Source organism: Myiozetetes cayanensis, unplaced genomic scaffold (assembly GCF_022539395.1).
Source record: "Myiozetetes cayanensis isolate MyiCay16 unplaced genomic scaffold, myiCay2020 scf2-11, whole genome shotgun sequence".
NCBI classification, from domain to species: Eukaryota; Metazoa; Chordata; class Aves; order Passeriformes; family Tyrannidae; genus Myiozetetes; species Myiozetetes cayanensis.
In genome coordinates this window covers 5,656,153-5,673,614 of record NW_026087411.1, presented here as the reverse complement: position 1 = coordinate 5,673,614, position 17,462 = coordinate 5,656,153, and the positions used below count along the sequence as shown (strand labels likewise).

General features: G+C 47.8%; 1 protein-coding gene across 1 annotated transcript; it reads left to right on the top strand.

Annotated features, from left to right (window-relative positions):
* Positions 1 to 276: 276 nt before the first annotated feature.
* LOC126640414 (uncharacterized) lies at positions 277 to 7,956 on the top strand. Its single transcript, XM_050316186.1, has 8 exons — positions 277 to 392; positions 2,060 to 2,171; positions 2,823 to 2,967; positions 3,724 to 3,837; positions 4,412 to 4,556; positions 5,438 to 5,586; positions 6,082 to 6,221; positions 7,536 to 7,956. Exons 2-8 carry the CDS (start codon positions 2,066 to 2,068, stop codon positions 7,655 to 7,657), a joined length of 921 nt encoding a protein of 306 aa, XP_050172143.1. The 5' UTR covers positions 277 to 392; positions 2,060 to 2,065; the 3' UTR covers positions 7,658 to 7,956.
* The last annotated feature ends 9,506 nt before the right edge of the window (positions 7,957 to 17,462 follow it).

Genomic DNA, 17,462 nt, shown 5'->3' with positions numbered 1-17,462 from the left:
GTTTCCCCCCTCCTGGCAGAGATGGGGAAGGACAAAGCAGGCAAGAGCCCAGAGCACGCACTCATTAGCTTCTGTCTGCCAACAAGTTTGGGATCATGCAGTGTTATATGCAATGTCTGGCTGTTATAAAAGGCTTTGGTTAAGTAATCACATTTCTCTTGCATAAGTGCTTGTTTTTGGGAGGCTTTAGCCAATTGGAGGCTGCAGCAGCTCACAGACAGAAAGTATGTCTAACTACTGTGATACTTTTTTTGTTAATAATACTCGATTAATAATCTTCTGAGAGTTGTATAAAATCTCTTTAGATAAGATTAGGTGGCGGAGACTCCCCAGCGCTGCTTGCAGCTGAACTACATCCGTAAAACACTGCCAAAAATCCTGTGTGGATCCCCGTGAGTAATATTTGTGATTGTTCTAAGGGATGTTTGTGACTGGAAACTGCAGGCAGAGAGTTATTGCAGAGGTTTATTGCAAGCAATAAGTTAGAGGGAGGCAGGAGGTGAGAGACAGCAGTGAAACTGTTGAAGGGTTTAATAAGGCTTTTCTCCTAGGCTTCTGTAAGCAAGCATGGGTTTCTCTGAAGATGTGCAATCAAGGTTCTTCCAAATAAGCTAATGAAAAAGAAATGAGGTGCTGAAGACAATTACAGGACTGCAGGAGGACAGAGATTTGGCCCGACAGTGAGACCAAAGGACCATCTAGTCCCATGTATTGGTTTGGGGTAGCCAAATGTCCTACTCTTATATTCTTTCCTTGATCACTGACATGTGTACAGTGATATTTTTCTGCTACGTTTTCACGGCTTTCAGAAATCTGCATGTCAATTATTTCCTGGGCCAGAAAAGATATCTCTAATAGTAGAAGTGGATTTTTCTTTTCAGAATTTGCTAATCCACTGTATCTGTTGAAGACAGTGTGTTGTTTTGTGATTTGAGTGACATAAATCTAGCTGGGATTTGATATCTTGAGTTAAATGAGTTCTTCCACATACATTTTAATTTTTTATTTTAAAAAAGGGTGGGTTTTCTGCATAGAATTGAAAAGGGCAAAGCATGTATGGATTTACAGAAAACAGGAATTCCCTTCCCACTTCCTTGTGACGTGTCTGGATGTGGCTCAGTCAATGAACAAAGCCTGGAACTATAAAACCATCCACTGAAGTGGGAACTGAAATTCATTAGTTCAAGACTGAGCAACCTGGAACGACTCCAGTTGTTATTCCTGCCAGCCCTGGAAGGCATTAGAGTGCCATTGTACAGAGAAGGCAGCTCAAGTGCTGAGCTGAGAGGAGAAATAAAGGCTGCTGCCTATAGTTTGGATGTATGTATGCCTAATCTTACAGATGGCACAGAACTCTGCCATGATAGAGAACAAATTCTGGACTAATGGAGAAACACTTGTGAAAGCTCAAGTCACTGCTTACTAACCTTGAAAAAGCGTAGTATGTAGATTTTACATTCTATAAAGTTCTTGAGAGCTGCTAAAGCATTTAAATCTTATTGGCAGCCAGTAGATGAGGAGGTAATACCACCATGAAAGGAAGTTAATTTGTAGGAGTTATGGGATTAGAGAGGTAAATGTGAAAAGTTATGTTGAACTAAAAGGCACTTGGCTGCAAGGACAAGACTTCAATATTTTCATATTTGCTTCCTAGAGTGGCTAAAATTGATAGGCCTGTTTGCTTCAGTAAACCTGCAATAGTGATGTAAATAAGCTGGGATCACTCTTTTTGCTGGGTGAGTGTTTAGGCCTTAAAACCTTTGATTTAGGCAAACCTGAGCTATGGCTCTTCTACTGTGCCAGTAAAGGATGGAGGCATAGAGAGGTGGAGCAGGCTGCTCACTGGACAGCCAATGGCTTCCCTTGTCCATTCAAACACAAATGCTCCCAGCCTGTGCAAAGCCTTTGTAGTTCTAATGAAAACACCATGAAAAAAAAGCCAGCAGTTAAAATCTGGGAATTTACAACATTATTCCTAGAACAGTTTCTGTTTTGCAGAACAGGAACAAATCCAGGCATCCTTTGGGGTAGTCAAAGCAACATCTCTAACGTGTTGCAGGGCAAGATGGAGGCTGTACACAAGCTGAAGGTGTTGGTGATGCTTCTGTCTCTGGCTACTTTCACGGTCATGGTGATAATGAATGCTGGAAATGCCACTGGGATATTCAAAGGTAACACAAGCAAATTGTCTTTGTTCAGAGGTGGATTTCATGCACTGTATGGTTTAGTGATACAAGGATGGGGCAGATCTATTTGTTAGCTCATCAAGTGTCCAAATACACCTTGTTCTGTGAAAGCTGGAAGTAGCTGGTGCATCCTGCAGGTGCTACAGCCAGATGCCTGAGCCCTATCCAGTCCCTTAAAATTTAAGGAAACAGTCTTGTCCCTGGTGAACCTGGATCCAGTGGTCCAATGTCTTTGCAGAAACTGCCCTTGTGTCCCTGGTGGGAGACGTTCAGGCTGCTGCTGTGGGTTTATAGAGGGCAGTGGTGCTGTGTTTGAGCACTACCCAGCTGAATCTGTCAACGACTGACACTGTGCTTTTCTCTGGATTTCACACACAGCCGGCTCCTCTGGTTCTGTATAAGAGGGAAGGTGCTTGGGGTTCCCCACAGGGACAGTGATCCCATAATGGGTGTCTACAGACAAGCCAATTGCAGCACGTGGCTTGTTTACACCAAGGGTGTGCTTCCATCATCCCCAAACCCACTGGGGTGTGGATGAAGTCTGGAGGAAGATTGAAGGGTGAGGGAAATCTGCAGTCTTTCCCCATCCTTAGGATGTAGTAACAGTTTTGCCTGCAATAACATTCACCACCACAGGTCTGTTCAGGACAACCCCTGGAAACATCTCAGACAAGTACAGCACTGATTTCACACCAGCTGGCTGGACTTTCCTCATCTGGAATGTCATCTATGCCTGGCAGCTTGCCTGGCTTCTCTACACCTTGTCAGGGATCTGTCGAAGGTATTTTCCCTATTTACTGTTTATGGTATAAATGAGAAGGGAGATCTAATGCTCTGAGTTTACTTGGTGTTAGAGATCAGAGAATCACCACTGGGGACTCTCTTGGCTTGTTGAACTGGACTTGAAGCTTTTTCGGGGGCTACGAGGTCAATAGCTGCCTCATGCAGTTCCTTGCAGTATCTGTAGTATTCCATGATGTCTTCTGTGGGACAGACTTATACTGTACCTCTCCTGCCAAGGGGAACCATGGACTGCTTAGTTTAAGTCGTGTATCTGCTATTTTTTCCGTGGTTTGTAGGAAATCTCTCAGTTGGTGATGGCCAGTACTGAAGGCTGAGGGAAGAAATGCAGTGTGTGTTTGTATGGAATCACCAGTCAGTCCATACACACAAAATATATACTCACACACTCACACAAGGATCCCAAAAGCCCCAGGGACTGGGCTAAGATTCCATGACCATGCCATTGCTGCCACCAGCAGTGGCACAAACTTCACAGCATCTGTGGAGCAGTCCTCGGTATCCACTGTATCTGTGATGGTGCAGAGACCAGCAAGAAGTTCTGTGCTGTGGGACAGGCAGTACAAGGGGCTCCATTGTGCTAGAGAAGGATGCACAGGAGAAATAGTCTGATTTAACTGAAATATTTAACTCCAGTTTAGAGTCCCTGGTAGTGTAAGGAAAATGAGGCCAGGAACGTTTGGTTGGACAATGCAGGCACTGTTTTCCTTTCTCCATACCCACTTTTTCCTGGCAGGAATGAACTTGGACGTGTCTTCATAAAGCCGGACTTGCTGCCAATACCTTTTTATGTGGCGTGGTGTCTGAATAATGGCCTCAATGTTGGATGGCTGTTTCTGTGGGACCAAGAGTAAGTTGCCTTTTGTTACAAATGCTTTCTAGCACTCTTGTTCTGAATGCCCCAGTACTTTATTTTGCCTTTTCCTCTATGTATGAACACTTAATCACACCTGTAAAATCCTATGGCATAGCCATGGCCTTCATAGAAGTTTGGAGCTTTTGCATATGTTGTCATCTTGCCCATGAGCTAGATTTGTCATTGAAGCCTAAGATCCCCTCAAAGCTGCAGTTCTTCTCTGTTTTTATCTGCACAGGTAAGACAGGAGCCATGCCTGTCTTCAGAAATGCTCCTTGCCTTGGATTGTTTTCATAATCATGGTCACATTAAGGGCTTATACAAGCACCACTGTCAAGAGGTGAAGAAATTAGTTGCAGTTAGGAAAAATAACGTCATGATTAACAAAGTAAAAGAATGACAGCAGGATGTCAAAATGTGGGCTACATGTAGTGATTACCTTTATTAAAGGCTGATCAACTTAAATTCAGTAAAGGCCAAACAGTAAAGCTATGAATTAAGGCATTGTGACACCACTGAAAAAAATGTACTGTCGTGTGTGTGTGTGTGTGTGTGTTCTTTGTCCTAGATACCTCCTTCCAGCCCTGGCATTCCTGGTAGCCCTCACTCTTACCACGTGTGCCTCCCTCTTCATTTCACACCGAGCCTTGAGCATCTACTCCTCGTGGTTCGTGAAGGGTCACAAAGCTGAGCTCTGGCTCATCCGAATTCTGGTAGGTAGCATTTGGGAAGCTGTGCTGTGGGGAAATGCTAAAAAATTATCCCCTCTGTGCAGTGTTGGAGGTATCAAGAGTGAAAGATTCAATGGCAGGACATAGGTAAGGAAAGAGTTCTGCCCTGACTTTAGCTTGTGCTTGCTGCAGGTGCACACAGGCTTAATTGCATCTGCTTCCTCTTGGATATCACGGGAATGATTCCAGGTACTTCTCCAGCTGCTACAGAATGAAGTTTTCAGTGGAGTGTGAAAACTTCAGCCCAGACTTGCATCTGGGGTGGGGAGAATATTTCTTGCAGGGGGAGAAGCCGTTGCTAAGGGTGGCTTCTGATGCTTTAGCTGATCACGATGTTCCTGATGTTTGACCTCAAAAGATTATATATTTCTTATATAGGGAAGTTCACAGTGCTCAAGGATTCAAATGTAGCTGTCTTTCTGTGTTTTGTGAAATTCTGGAAGGAACTGCTTTTCTGCTGTCCCTGAGAAGAGGGTTTGTTTGGCAAACCTCACAGAGAAAAAGAGATAAAACCACTCATATTCTATCACTCCTTGGTTCCCTCCCTGTTCCCCTCTCCTAGCTCAAACCTGCTACCTTGATGCCTTCTTCTTCTGTCCAGGACACCTCAAATTGCACTCCCATGGCTGCCTGTGTGTGTTTAACCACCTTTGGTTCTCTACTTAATGTTGGGGTTGCTCAGTGGGAAAGTGGGTCAGCAGTAAGAAACCACCCAGGAAGAAAGTGGGGCTTTTGGTGGAGGGGGAGTTCTGCACAGAAGAGTTCGTTACCAACCCTTTTGGAAATGTGCCTACATCTCTTGACACAAACTGGGAGATTACCCCATTTATCACTGCTTGTCCCCTTGCTGTGCTGTGTGGCAGGTCCAGAACGGGCTGGCACTGTACGGAACGTGGACCACCATCGCCACTCTGCTGAACTTCGCCGTCGTGCTGACCTACCAGTGGAACGTGTCCCGTGAGAAAGCGGCCACTGCTTCTCTCAGCATCCTTGCTCTCTGCCTGATGATATGGTAAGCGCCCTCACGGGTTCCCACCAAGCCTCAAAGACCCCTTCCACCTCTCACAAATGGTGTCTGTCTGTCCCAGTTCGTTTGTAGTTTGTCCCTGTCCCAACACTGAGCACAAAGGCCTCTGTTATAATCCGTGGCAGATGAACTGGGGCTATGGGCAGAGCTTTTCTTCCCTGACCCTCAGCAATGCCAGTAAGCACATGTTGTGGGCCAGGAACAGGGTTTTGTGGGTTGCACGAGCCCCACCTGCCTTAGGTGTACAGATGAGGGTGTGATATGGAAAACATACGAAACACGGCTTTATTTTCCCCAAAACCTACCTTAAATAAACTGCTTATGTATCTTCTGAATTTTAGTAAATAAAAAATTTTGGACTATGGTCCAAAGTAGCCCACAAAACCCCCATTCTTTGTCTAATTCCTTTCTTAGAGAATGGGAGGGGGGAAAAAAAATAAGTAGAGAAAAGCTTACTTTGGTCACTCTTTTTCTTCCCAGGTTTTACCTAGAAAACTTCCTTCTTGACAAGTATGTCCGCTATAACCTCACAATCTACCCAGTGGTCATAACAGCTCTGATTGGCAGCGCGTGCAAGAACAGCTCGTTTTCATCCCCAACCACCACCAACATTTTCATAGGTGAATCTTTTGGACTGTTTCCAGCTCCTGCAAAAGAAGGGCAGTAAACAATTCTCCATTCTTACTGCGTGTTAGAGGCATAGAGGCTTGCCCCTTGAAAAGCGTTATTTATTAAAAGAAGAAGCAGGGATATATTTGGAGGTGTTTATTTTGCTAAGCAAAGAGTACAGCAGAAATCATTGCCCATGAGCCTTGGGGAAGAATCCAAACCTTGTGTTGCCTCAAGTTCACTTCTGAGCTCTACGTGCTTGCCCCACAATCCTCCATCACCCCCTTGGGTCCTCTGCTAGTCCATCTGACACACAGGGCAGGCCAAGGGAACAGCAAGGCTGGGATGAAGGCTGTGGACTTCCCATTTGCCCTGTGTTGTTTGGGATGTGGGAGCAGTGCATAAGCTTCTGACCCACGGAGGGCTCCATGATGCGAAACCCTGCACATGCTCCTCTCCTGTGCAGAGCTCAGGCCGGCCTTAACAAGTTTTCCTGGGATTATTTGGCAGCTGCCAGCCACTGTACCAGAGCTGAGTGTAGTCATCCGTTGTAAAAGGGCTTAAGCTGTCCAAACTCTGTACGATCACAGTCTGGCAGGAGCTATACCATTATGAGCAGTTTTGTGCTGGCGTGAAAGGGACTGAGCTGTGTGAACTCTGAATCCTGCTGTAGCAGTTTGAGATGCCTATTCCCACTGTGGGGTCAGCAGAAGGGAGCATGTTCCCACCCTTCAGCCTTCCCACTGCCACATACCAGTGGCTAAAGCTAATTCCTGGAGCAGTACCACTGTTGTAACCATTCCATTCCATGCTCCCTTTGCTGTAAGTGCAGCCGGAGTTCTGGTCATTTCCAAAAGCACCAAGCAGGACTTGGAAAAGCTTGTCTGCCACAGGTATGGGGGCACTGGAGGCTTGCCTCCTGTGTTCCTGTAGTAGGTGCATTTCTACCAGCAAAACTTAAATCTTAGTGGTTGAGCTTGTTTGGCTGGTAGGACGAGAATGTGCTTTTCCCAAACTAGTACACGTTTCTTTATATAGTTCAACTATTCTTGGAGTGTTTTGTTAATGTAATGCATTTTGATTCCTGTGTCCATGAAGCCTCCCCCTTTTTAGACATGCCTTGACCTGGAAGCGTTGGGCAGATTTGGCTGTATAGCAGTGATACTGAGAAACACAGCTCTGGGGGCAATGGATCCTATACAAAGGGGATTGGGGTTTTTCCCTCTTTCTCTCAGTACTGAGAGCTGGGGCACGACAAGAGAGGTCAGGTCTTTCTCTTGTGCTCTAACATGCTTTTGTTTCATTTTGTTTTGTTTTGTTTCTAGTTGTTCTGCTGGCAGGGGCTTCCTTGATCTTTGCTGTTCGGCTGGGACTAGTCACATGGAGACACTACAAGAGACCACTGGAAACATCAGGAACCACAGACCTGTCAGGCATAGTGGCCTGAGACCTCTGGCATGTTGTGGCAGACACTTGAAAGGGAGGAAAAAAAAGAATTGGGCATCTGCTGGTCATTCCTTCCAGTATCAATTGCCTTGTGCTTTTCCCTCTTATTCTCCATCCTGAACACAGATGGCTTGTGTCTGCAGACCTGTTTCGCTCCCACTTTCTCTCGGATCAGCTACTCGCAGCTTTTACTCTGGAAAAGGGCAGGGAAAGGTCCCTCAGCTGAGCAGCCCTGTGCACCTCTGTGATGCCTGAGCTGTGGCTCTCTGCTCCTGCCAGTGCAAGGGTGGCTGCCAGCAGGCACTTGGCAGGTTTGCACACACCACTGCTGGCACTCTCTCCTTGGTAGCTCACTTTCCTCGAAGTGCAGTTCTGAGTGAACTGTCCCTGGGAGTCCAGGTGAGCAGTGGGAGGTCTCTCATTCCCTCGGTCGTGGGTCCTGAGTATCCACAAGTGCTGGTCCTGTGAGCAGATCTCCTGCAAGCAGCGACTGCTTCCTTTCCTGCTTCTCTTCAGCGTGGCAGGAACAGATACTACAGCTTGATATCTACCTTTGCAGTGTCAGCTCTGATGTTGGATAGACAAGGGGGCAGGAGGAGTGACAAAAGACTTCTGACACAAACGGGTTGCCTTTCCCTGAGCTTGTGCTGGCTGGATGTCTCCTGCTGGAGGATGATTTGTGGCCCCTCTGGAAGGAGGTTAGATGTACAGATGAGATGGTACCTGATCTGGGGTGAAGCCTGCTGCTTCAAAGGAAGTCTGTTTAAGAAAAAAAAATAATATTTGAACCGGTAGAGCGAGTTCGTCCTGGATCAGTGCCTTTCTCATGTGGTTTCACCACTTCTTAGTTGGTATTAGGAAGCCTAAAAGTGGGTTGACTGAATTGTTGGACCACTGCCTCTATTTCCTGTGCCTGATCGAGAGTTGATGTTGCCTCACAGGTGTCTGGAAAGTGTTTCTACACATGGCAGATGCTTTCAGATATTGAACATCTTGCACTACTATTGCAACGCTAAATTCTAAAATAGTGTGTGCCATTGTTTACATTTAGCTAAAACCAAAAGCAGTATAATGCAATTCCTCTCATCATTCTGGCGTGTTGTTTTATTTTCTAATAAATCAGCTGACTCTACCACTGTGCCACTAACTCTGTAGACCATCTAAAGCAGCTGTCCTGACTCCCACCTCACTCATGCCCCGGATTCCACAGTGACTCTGGCCCCTTGCTGGGATGCTCTTGGATGGAGCTGCTTCCACTGAAAATGCCTCCATCAGCCTTACAGGAGGATGAAGATTCCTGTGTATGATTTAAACTCCTCTGCCCAGCATCCTGTTCATTAAGTTTCTATTTTATAAGCTCTGCCTCCCAAGAGCCTGGCTAGTAAATTCCCAGCAGCCTCTCCTTAAGCTGCCTTCTTTAATACAGTGGTGTTAAATCCACTGGCATGTGGATTAAGGGGTCCAGGCAAGGTGAGTAGCTGGTGTGAGGTTGTGCAGCAGTTAATGCATGGGCAGCCCTGGAGGGTTTTGCATCCTCCCAGGCAAGAGCACTGCAAACAGCTCCTGGACCAGGGCAGACTTTCCACAGGACATTTCAGGAAGCCTTCAGGAGGCTTCTTGATGTCTGTACCTTATGTCTGTGCTGGCCAAATGACTAGAAACTATACCACAGAATACAATTAATTATCTGGGGAGAGTCAACAGGGCTTCTGTAGAGGGAAGTCGTGTCTCACAAACCTCTTTGAGTTCTCTGAAGGAGTCAAAAAGCACACTGGTAAGGGTGAACTGCTTTATATTGCCACTGACTTCTACAGAGGCACAGAAGCTGTCATAAAAGTCAAGGTCCTCCCACAGATGATTAAAGCTGGGAGGCAGAGGGGGTGTTTCTCCAGGAAGGAAGGCTGTTGGTGCTGTATGTCATTAGTCAGGGGGCTGGATAAGGTGGTCATTAAAAGCTAAAGGGTTGTTTGATGATGGACAGTTATTTAGGATGCTAAAGGAGAAGGTAGACTGGGATATTGCGAAAAGCTCTTCTGAAACTGAAAGTGGGGAAGTCGTTGTAGGTATGTACCAAAGGATGCTGCGCTTCACCTGTCAAGTGACGTGCTCTTTCCTGGCCCCTGCCACTTGGGCTCAAGGGCTGGTGGCTCTGGTAACCATTCTCACTCGAATATTTCCACATCTGGCAGCAGTGGAGGCAAACCATATACCAGGAATGAATGGCTGGAAAGGAGTAAAATTTAGAACACCCTCCTGGCTCTCTGAAGCTGCTGTGGCACCCACATCTTCAGGGCTCTGTGCAGTTCTGGCCCTTGCATTCCCAGGAGACCATCAAGGGTCTGGAAAAGAGCAATGGCATCAGGGAGTGAGATGCCTCCCTGGCCATCCGTGCCCCCCAGAGCTGAGGAGCAGCTCAGCTGAGGAGTGTGAGCCCCTTTCCCCTGGTCACCTTGACTTGTGTGGCACAGGGGTGGGTGCTGCTCTCAGCACTCCAAAATGATCTGTGAGGAGAGACTCAAAGGCCTTTTCCTGAGTGGAGATGAGGTACTGAAGCAACACCCGGTCAATCTTTGTGGACCTCCCTGTGAGAAAGCTCCTGGTAAGTGCCCTGAAATGACAAGGCTGAGCCACCCCAACCCTCATCTGACCACCCACAAATAATTTCCTGGTCCCCAGTACACTCCCCAAACCTTATTTCCTCATAGCTGAGGCCAGACAGAGGTTTCCACAGCTGTCCCAACACACAGAGCTCCAGACAGCTTTGGGAAAAGTGCCTTTTCTTGCATCTGCAGCAGGAATAGGAACCTAAAAATAATCCACCTGCCCCTTTTTCTTTCAGCAGGCATGGAGGAAAGCAGATGAAAAATAAGTGTGAACCTTCCTCTTCCAGATTTAAGGATAAAGATAGCTTAAAGACTATTTTTAAGGGCTTTTTTTTTTTCCTTCCCTCAAATGCCTTATTTTAAGTTGTTTTTCCAAAACCACTGCTACATGATTTTGCCCACAAAAGATTTTTCTCTCTGCAGAGCTGCATTTCATAAAGCTGGAAGCCTGCCAACCTTTTAGCACAAAGTAATCAGTCCAGCCTTTGTTTCAATGAGCGATTATGGGATTTGGGTGAATTTTACAGGATTTAAAATTTCTTGGAAAGCTGGTGGCCTTAAGAACCCAAAGCCTGAAAAATTAGTTTGGTTTCTGAAAAGGTGATGCATTCAGCTGTCTCTTAGCCCAGACTGGAACATGACCCAAGTCCCTTGGACACACTTGCCTCCCCATGGGGCTTGGAAGACAGATGGGACTGGCAAAAGCCAGGCATGATGAAATTCCTGGGATACAAAAGTATACCTTGCTTTCTGATCCCAAAAGCTGGGTTTACACTTGTCATCCTCTGAAGAGATTGTTTTTATGACTAAATGGGGGAATAGGGAATAGCAGAGTGACCTGTATACCACCACTGGGTAGACAACCCCAGCACTGTGTCCAGGGATGCTCAGGGATGGCTCCTTCACTCATCTGTGGCCAGCTCCTGGCCAGGCAGTCTCCATTTGAGGATGATCCATCAGTGTATCCATATTTTCTCTGTTGGGCTGTATAAACTGGACTGATTGTTTCTGAAGCTGCAGACCTTTTTCAGTTAAAATTCCTAGGGAAATCTGATTCAAAAGAATGGTGCATGGGAGAAGTGGGGCAGGGGAAATATGCATTTGAACTGAGAAAAAAAATAGAAGTGTTAATTAAAAAGGAATTTTTCTTAAAAAATGAGGTTTAAAGGCCCTGGATCAGGCTCTCGTTACAGCCCACACAGCTTCCAGAGAAAACCACGTCTCATTTCTTGGATTAGGACTCAACTGGTTCCTCTTCAGCCATGGGGAGAGCTGAGGAGATGCTGGGATTAGGGCAGGCTTCACTTTGACATCTTTCTCCAGCAGCAGCGTGCTCTGGGCAGCGCTCCCTGGACCTCATCCTGCCCACAGCCCCAGAGCACTGCAAACTCTCATGACTCTCTTGGCTGCTGAGCTCAGGCAGAAGCCTCTCCTGCTGGGCTCCCAAAAACCAGAGCACCCAGGCAGAGGAGACGTTGTGTTACAACCTAATTTGTTCTTGGCTTGATGCTACCCTCAGGACTAATTACTTTATATTAAAGCATCTGTGGAAAGGAATAATAAATAAATAAAGTTGAGCCTGCTGGAGAGAAGTGATGCTACTCCATAAATGCAAAGCACCAAAACAGAAATCAGCATTGCTTTTCATCTGCAATTCCAAGCAGTTTTGCAAACCCATCTCCCGGCTGCAGCCAGGGGCAGGCTGGGATGCACAGTGGGATGCTGTGGGATTGTTGCTGAGATCTGGGCACAAGTGGCACCGGCCACACTGGCCACCACAGCCACCAGCAGAAAAACATGAATGAGACGCCCGCTGGTGCCTTGTCACCTCTCACGGCGTCTCGTCGGGGAAGCGTTGGCCTTGAAGGGGAAGCACAAAGTTGGCTGGCTCGAACTGTGGCACCCCAAACACCCCAAATCCAGCCCTCGCCGGCTGCGCCCCCATTTCCTTATCTGTTATGCAGAGCTGAACAAGACAAACCTCTCTGTGGAGCACTGTGAAGATCTCCAGATAAAAGCACATGGGCGGATGATTAAAGCCATCAGCACCCTTTGCTATGCACGCAGTCTAAACACGCTTGGGCCATCCTGGGCTCTTTGAAAACTGTTAGATGTTTTCAAGCTAAATATTTATTTTATCTGCCGGCGACAGCCCCGTGTGGGGAGATCAGCTCACTCCCTCTGTCAAAGGCATCTCAGCAAAGTGTTACTGGCTCGGGCGGGACTCATGCATGGGCTGAACGTGTGGGAAAAAAGGCTGGAGCAGCACAAGAGCCTGACCCTGCTCCCAGTGGAGCTGGGGCACCGCTTGGAACATGCACCAGCCACGTGATAGCGCAGTGGGCATTCCCCACTGGAAACTCTGACTCAAAACCCTTGAATAGCCACACAAGGATGCTGTATTTTTTCCTTCCTCGTTGGGAAAAAAAGGATCTTGAAGGCCTTTGCCTGGGAAGTTGGTAAAATGTGATGTTTAATCAATTGAGATGTTATCCACTCAGCATGGGACAGGTTAGGGTTAGGGAGTGCAGGAAGTGACAGTGACAGTAGCTGGTAACTTGGCTTGTCTCAAGGTTGTTCTGGTAAAAGCTTAAAAAAAATGGGCATTACTGGAGATTATTTAGCTTCAGAAAGTGACCCATGACATGAATTATTTTCATCCAAGAGAGAAAAAAGAATTTGCGTGTTTGCTATTGCTTCCCATGGTGACAAAGCATATTGTGCCACCTATTTTTCAGGAACAGAATAAAGGCAGATTTTGCTATGAGGTGGTCTCAGGGCTGAGAGAGGAGCAGAGGGATTGGGCAGACACACCTGAGAGCTGTGTCAGACCAGCACAGAGCCAGAGCCTGGGTTTCCTTGTCTCGGTGCTTTTACCTTAAGCCCATTAAAAATAGCATGGAGAAAACACTCGTATGCTGTTGTTGTTTTGGGCTGTGGCCTCTTCCTGGGAGACCCACCGTGTTTCCCCTCATTCAGAGGGTATCTTTCCCCTGCAAATATGTTTCTGCCCCATCCAGTAACGTGGATGCCCATGCATGACTTTAGTGGGTGCTCATGCATGAGCAAAAAGGGTGCTTGGGTGTGTGCAGGCTGAGCACCAGTGCATGAACTCCTCGAGCACCCATGTGTGAATGAAAGGCTCGCTCATGCTTCAGCTGTCTGGGTGCTCATGCATGGATTAATTGTGTGCTCATGCATAAATTAGTTGGGTGCTCCTGCATGGATTAACTGGGGTGTTCACGTACGGATTAGATCCGTGCTCATGCGTGAACTACTCGAGCCCCCGTGCAAGAACTAGCTGCCAGCTCACAGGTGAGCACAGCAAACCCTGCACTTCATGCCTGATACACCACTCACATGCAATGGCCAGCTGGCTTAGGGCTGCACGTGTTCTCCATCACCACTGGAGCAGGCGGGGGTGCTGCACGAGGTGTTATTGTCTGATTCATCCCAGGACAGGCCCTGCGCGCCAGTCCTGCTGTGGACATTTCTACCCTGACACACGAAACCACAGCTGGGATGTTTCTGAGTCTCCTTGGGAGGGCACCACCCAATCTGCTTCGGGACAGTGTATTTATGTATCTCCTTATGTTATCACTCCATCAGGCACACCATCTCCCTGACCTGGAGCTCTGGGCTGACCTAACCAAAAGCTGATGCGAAATGATGGGCACACTGTCCATACAACACTGGCAGAAGAATGCACCCTGCTCAAAATACTGGGAAGAAAAGCTGCTGGTGTGGTTTAATAGGATGGATGGAAAACCAGGAAAAACACTGTTGTGGTTCCTCAAGACAAGAACATCTCGTTCAGGCAAATGCAAAGGTGTTCCTTGAGGACAATCCTGCAGAGACAAGAAGTCGGGGTGATGGCAATAATGTTGGTGCCTGGCTGGGAAAATGTGAAGGAAGTATTTGATAATTATCACAACATTACCACAAAATATACGCAGGCAGGATAGGAACGAGGTCAGGACTTCTGCAGCATCTGATCCTTTTCCCTTTTCTTCCAGTGCTGGCACCATGTGGAGGAGGGGAAGGAAGGCAGTGGCTGAGAGCAGCCAGCAGTGCGATATTCCTGCCCATATTCCAGGCTGGAGGCAGGGAGGATTTCTGCTGCCCTTTGGGAAATTTTGTCTCACAGCTGCCACCAGACTGAGGCATCCCCAGTGCTGGAGCTGCTCCAGATCCACAGTGGCAGTGGGGACACCGATGTCAGGCAGCATCTGATGCCTGACCCTGCAGCAAAACCAAATCCTGCAGAGCCAGCCATGGCTGCTTACGGGTTTCTCTGCTCTCTGCAGCAAGTTTTTGAGGGCAATATCAGTTGTATGTTATCAGCTTGTACAGGGAGGAGCTGAAACAAAGCAAAGAGCCATCCCCAAAATGCCCACGATACTGCAGTTCATGCTGCTGAGCTGCCCTGGTGACCCAGCTCAGATGATCCACGTCCCTGTGGGGGATGCCAGCCCTGTTCACCACCCCATTTGCTGCCAGAAAACCTCTCCCTGGGGCTTCCCCTGAGGGTGTAAACCAGGTAGAGATGTTGATGCATTACAAATGTGCACTTCTTAAGCAGCCAGGAATTGCAACCCGGGCCTTGGGGTGTGTGCCCCAAGGATCACTCCACAGAGCCTGTGTTAAAATCCGGCCCAGTTTTAATCTGCTGCTTGAATATTGAGGGCAACCTGCACGTAGACATCCACTCACGGGTGCAGAGAGCTTGCTGCAGTCATTTGAGATGATTTGAACAGGCATGAGGGTGCAGTGAGATGGTTTTTTTTTTTCAATATTAATGAAGCCTTATATGTTTCGTGTCTGTTAAATGGGAGGAAGTGAGCAGCATGAGGAGTTCCGGGGCTGGCTCACACCAGCCCTCGTGCCACATGAAACCCAAGAGCCTGAGAAGTGAATTTTAGTCCCACTTACAACCTCCAGTGTTAAGAAGTGTTTTCCTCCCACTCACCTCGGGGAATGTAGGTATGTTGCTGGGAAGGGCGGGCAACAACACCTCCACCAGCTCAGCCGAGCCAACGGGGTTATCCGATGCCTGATGGCAGGGAAACAGCTCACAGCAAGACTTGGACCTGGGGCTGGCATGAAGAGAATCAACAAATCCACACCAGGAAAGCCCTAGAGCATCTCTAGGATGAGACCCACTTGTGGGGTTTCCTGTTTCCATGTAGAGCAGAGAAGCTCATGGGGGACAAGGAGCTTTCCATTTCTCGCCCTTTCCCACTGATGCTGTCCAGATGCAGAAGCGGTTAAGTCTCTCAAAAGATGCAAGGCTTGGCATTAAAGGTTTGGACAGCTTCCTCACTGCCCCCAGCAGCCTTCTAAAGGCTGTTTCCTCATTACTCATCTCCCCACACCCCTCTGTAAATCTCTTGATCTCCAAATGTCTCTCAAAAGGCAAATACAGTTGGTGTCAGGCAGAACTGGAACATGCTGTCTTGCACAGTGTTGGGATGGAGATGGTCAGGGAAATGACTCCAAGTCAGATGGTTGAAACAACAATCTTTTTTTCCCTTTTCTCTCCTTCTCTTGTAAAGGCAGCTCTTTTCCTCAGCAGTGATGGGATCTCCTGTCTTTCAACACCAATTGATCACAAATCAAAGCAATGCCAGGTCCTCACCTTCTGGAACAGGTGGTTCCCGCAGCATCTCCAGCAGACACAATCAATTCTCCTTGGATCAGCTCTGCACCAGATCCCAAGATCTGCTCTGGGTTGAACCTGGTGGCTGGTCAAGGCTAGGTGATATGACATAACCCTTTGTTTGCTTCTCCTCTGTGAGTCCAGAAAATTTTTTTAACAGGTCTGGACAGTGCCAAGGCTTGAAGGCAGTGCTTGGAGAACCTGGTCAACCCAGGCCTGGCTTGAAATGCCTTTAAGGCTGGGCCTGATTGTTTTGTTACACTGGAATTATCCTAATGAAGTTTGGGAGGGTGGCAGTGCCCGAAATGCCACGTCTGAGAAGAGGACTGGCTTCTGACTTCTGCAAAGCCAATCTCTTTGCTCAAGCTTTCCCAGCCAGGGTGTGTAGAGCCATAAAGAGCCTCTCGAAAGCCCTTGACAGCTTGTCAAGGGAGAGGTCTTAGGCTGTGTGTGCCGAAAGTACCCACGGCACAGAGTACAAGCCTCTCTGGGGGTTTTTGTTCCTGCAAAACCGGCTTTCAGGAAAGACTTGTTGTTGGGCAACGTTTTCTGTCTTCACCGTGGAGGTTTGAGCAGGCTTCAAAAAGAGCAACAAATGCAAAAACATTGACTCATGGCATGGGTCAGAGGCTTCAAGATGAGACAACCCCCCTCCCAACTTCACAATGAAAACACAGGAGACGGCAATCAGGCAAGAAAACTTGTCATTTAAACCTTGAAAATCCTTTTTCCACCCAAAGCAGCCCCATCTCTGTTGCTGGCTAGCTCTCTTGCATGGTCAGAAAGCCTCTCCACTTCCATGCTGTACATAAACACTTGTCATATTCCCTATCAAAGGGCGATAAACACACTCTAAGTGTGTTTATCTGTTGGCTGACAAGCTCCACTTAAGAGCTTAGTTTGCTGAGCTCTAAAGAGACATCCTCCCTCCTGTTTGGCTCGCCGGGCTGATGCCAGGAGGGTGCTGGAGTGTGTCTGGTGCTCCACAGAGCAGAGCCTGTCGTTCAGCCCACCTAATGCTTCAGCTTTCTGCAGCTCCGCAGTCTCTGGCTGAGGTCACATTTTATTTTACAGGACAACCTGGCTGAGCCCCAGGGCTGCGGCTGCAGGAGGCAGGGCTGGCTGGGGTTGGCACTTGGGTTTTAAAGGGGGAGACACCAGCACTGTGGTCTCTTGCTGTGCTTGCAGGTGCTGAAGCTCCCAGGGCACTTTTGGAAGTGGTTGCCCACAAACTGTGTGTCCACAAGTATGGTTGGAGAGAGGAAAATTGTACTCCTCCAGCTCAGTCCTGGCCAGGGCAAGTTTGGACATCCTCTGCCAGGACGTGATTCCGCTGTGGAGGGCAAGTCACTGCAAACAAGCTCCTTCCAGGCAGGGGCCAAATGACCTTGCCCTTTGCTCCATCTGCTCAAACTCCCCTTCCTCAGTGCATTTCCCACTGCATTTCATCACAGCCTGAGGGAGGGCTGCTTCTTCAAACCCCACTGCCACTGCGCAGCGTGCTTCGCCTCTGCCGAAAACATCCCCCGAAGAGCCCGTTCTCC

Coding starts and splice junctions, on each gene's coding strand:
- LOC126640414 (XM_050316186.1), top strand. CDS start 2,066: ATGGAGGCTGTACACAAGCTGAAGGTGTTGGTGATGCTTCTGTCTCTG. Junction 2,172..2,822: donor TGCCACTGGGATATTCAAAG/GTAACACAAGCA, acceptor TCACCACCACAG/GTCTGTTCAGGACAACCCCT. Junction 5,587..6,081: donor GCTCTCTGCCTGATGATATG/GTAAGCGCCCTC, acceptor TTTTCTTCCCAG/GTTTTACCTAGAAAACTTCC.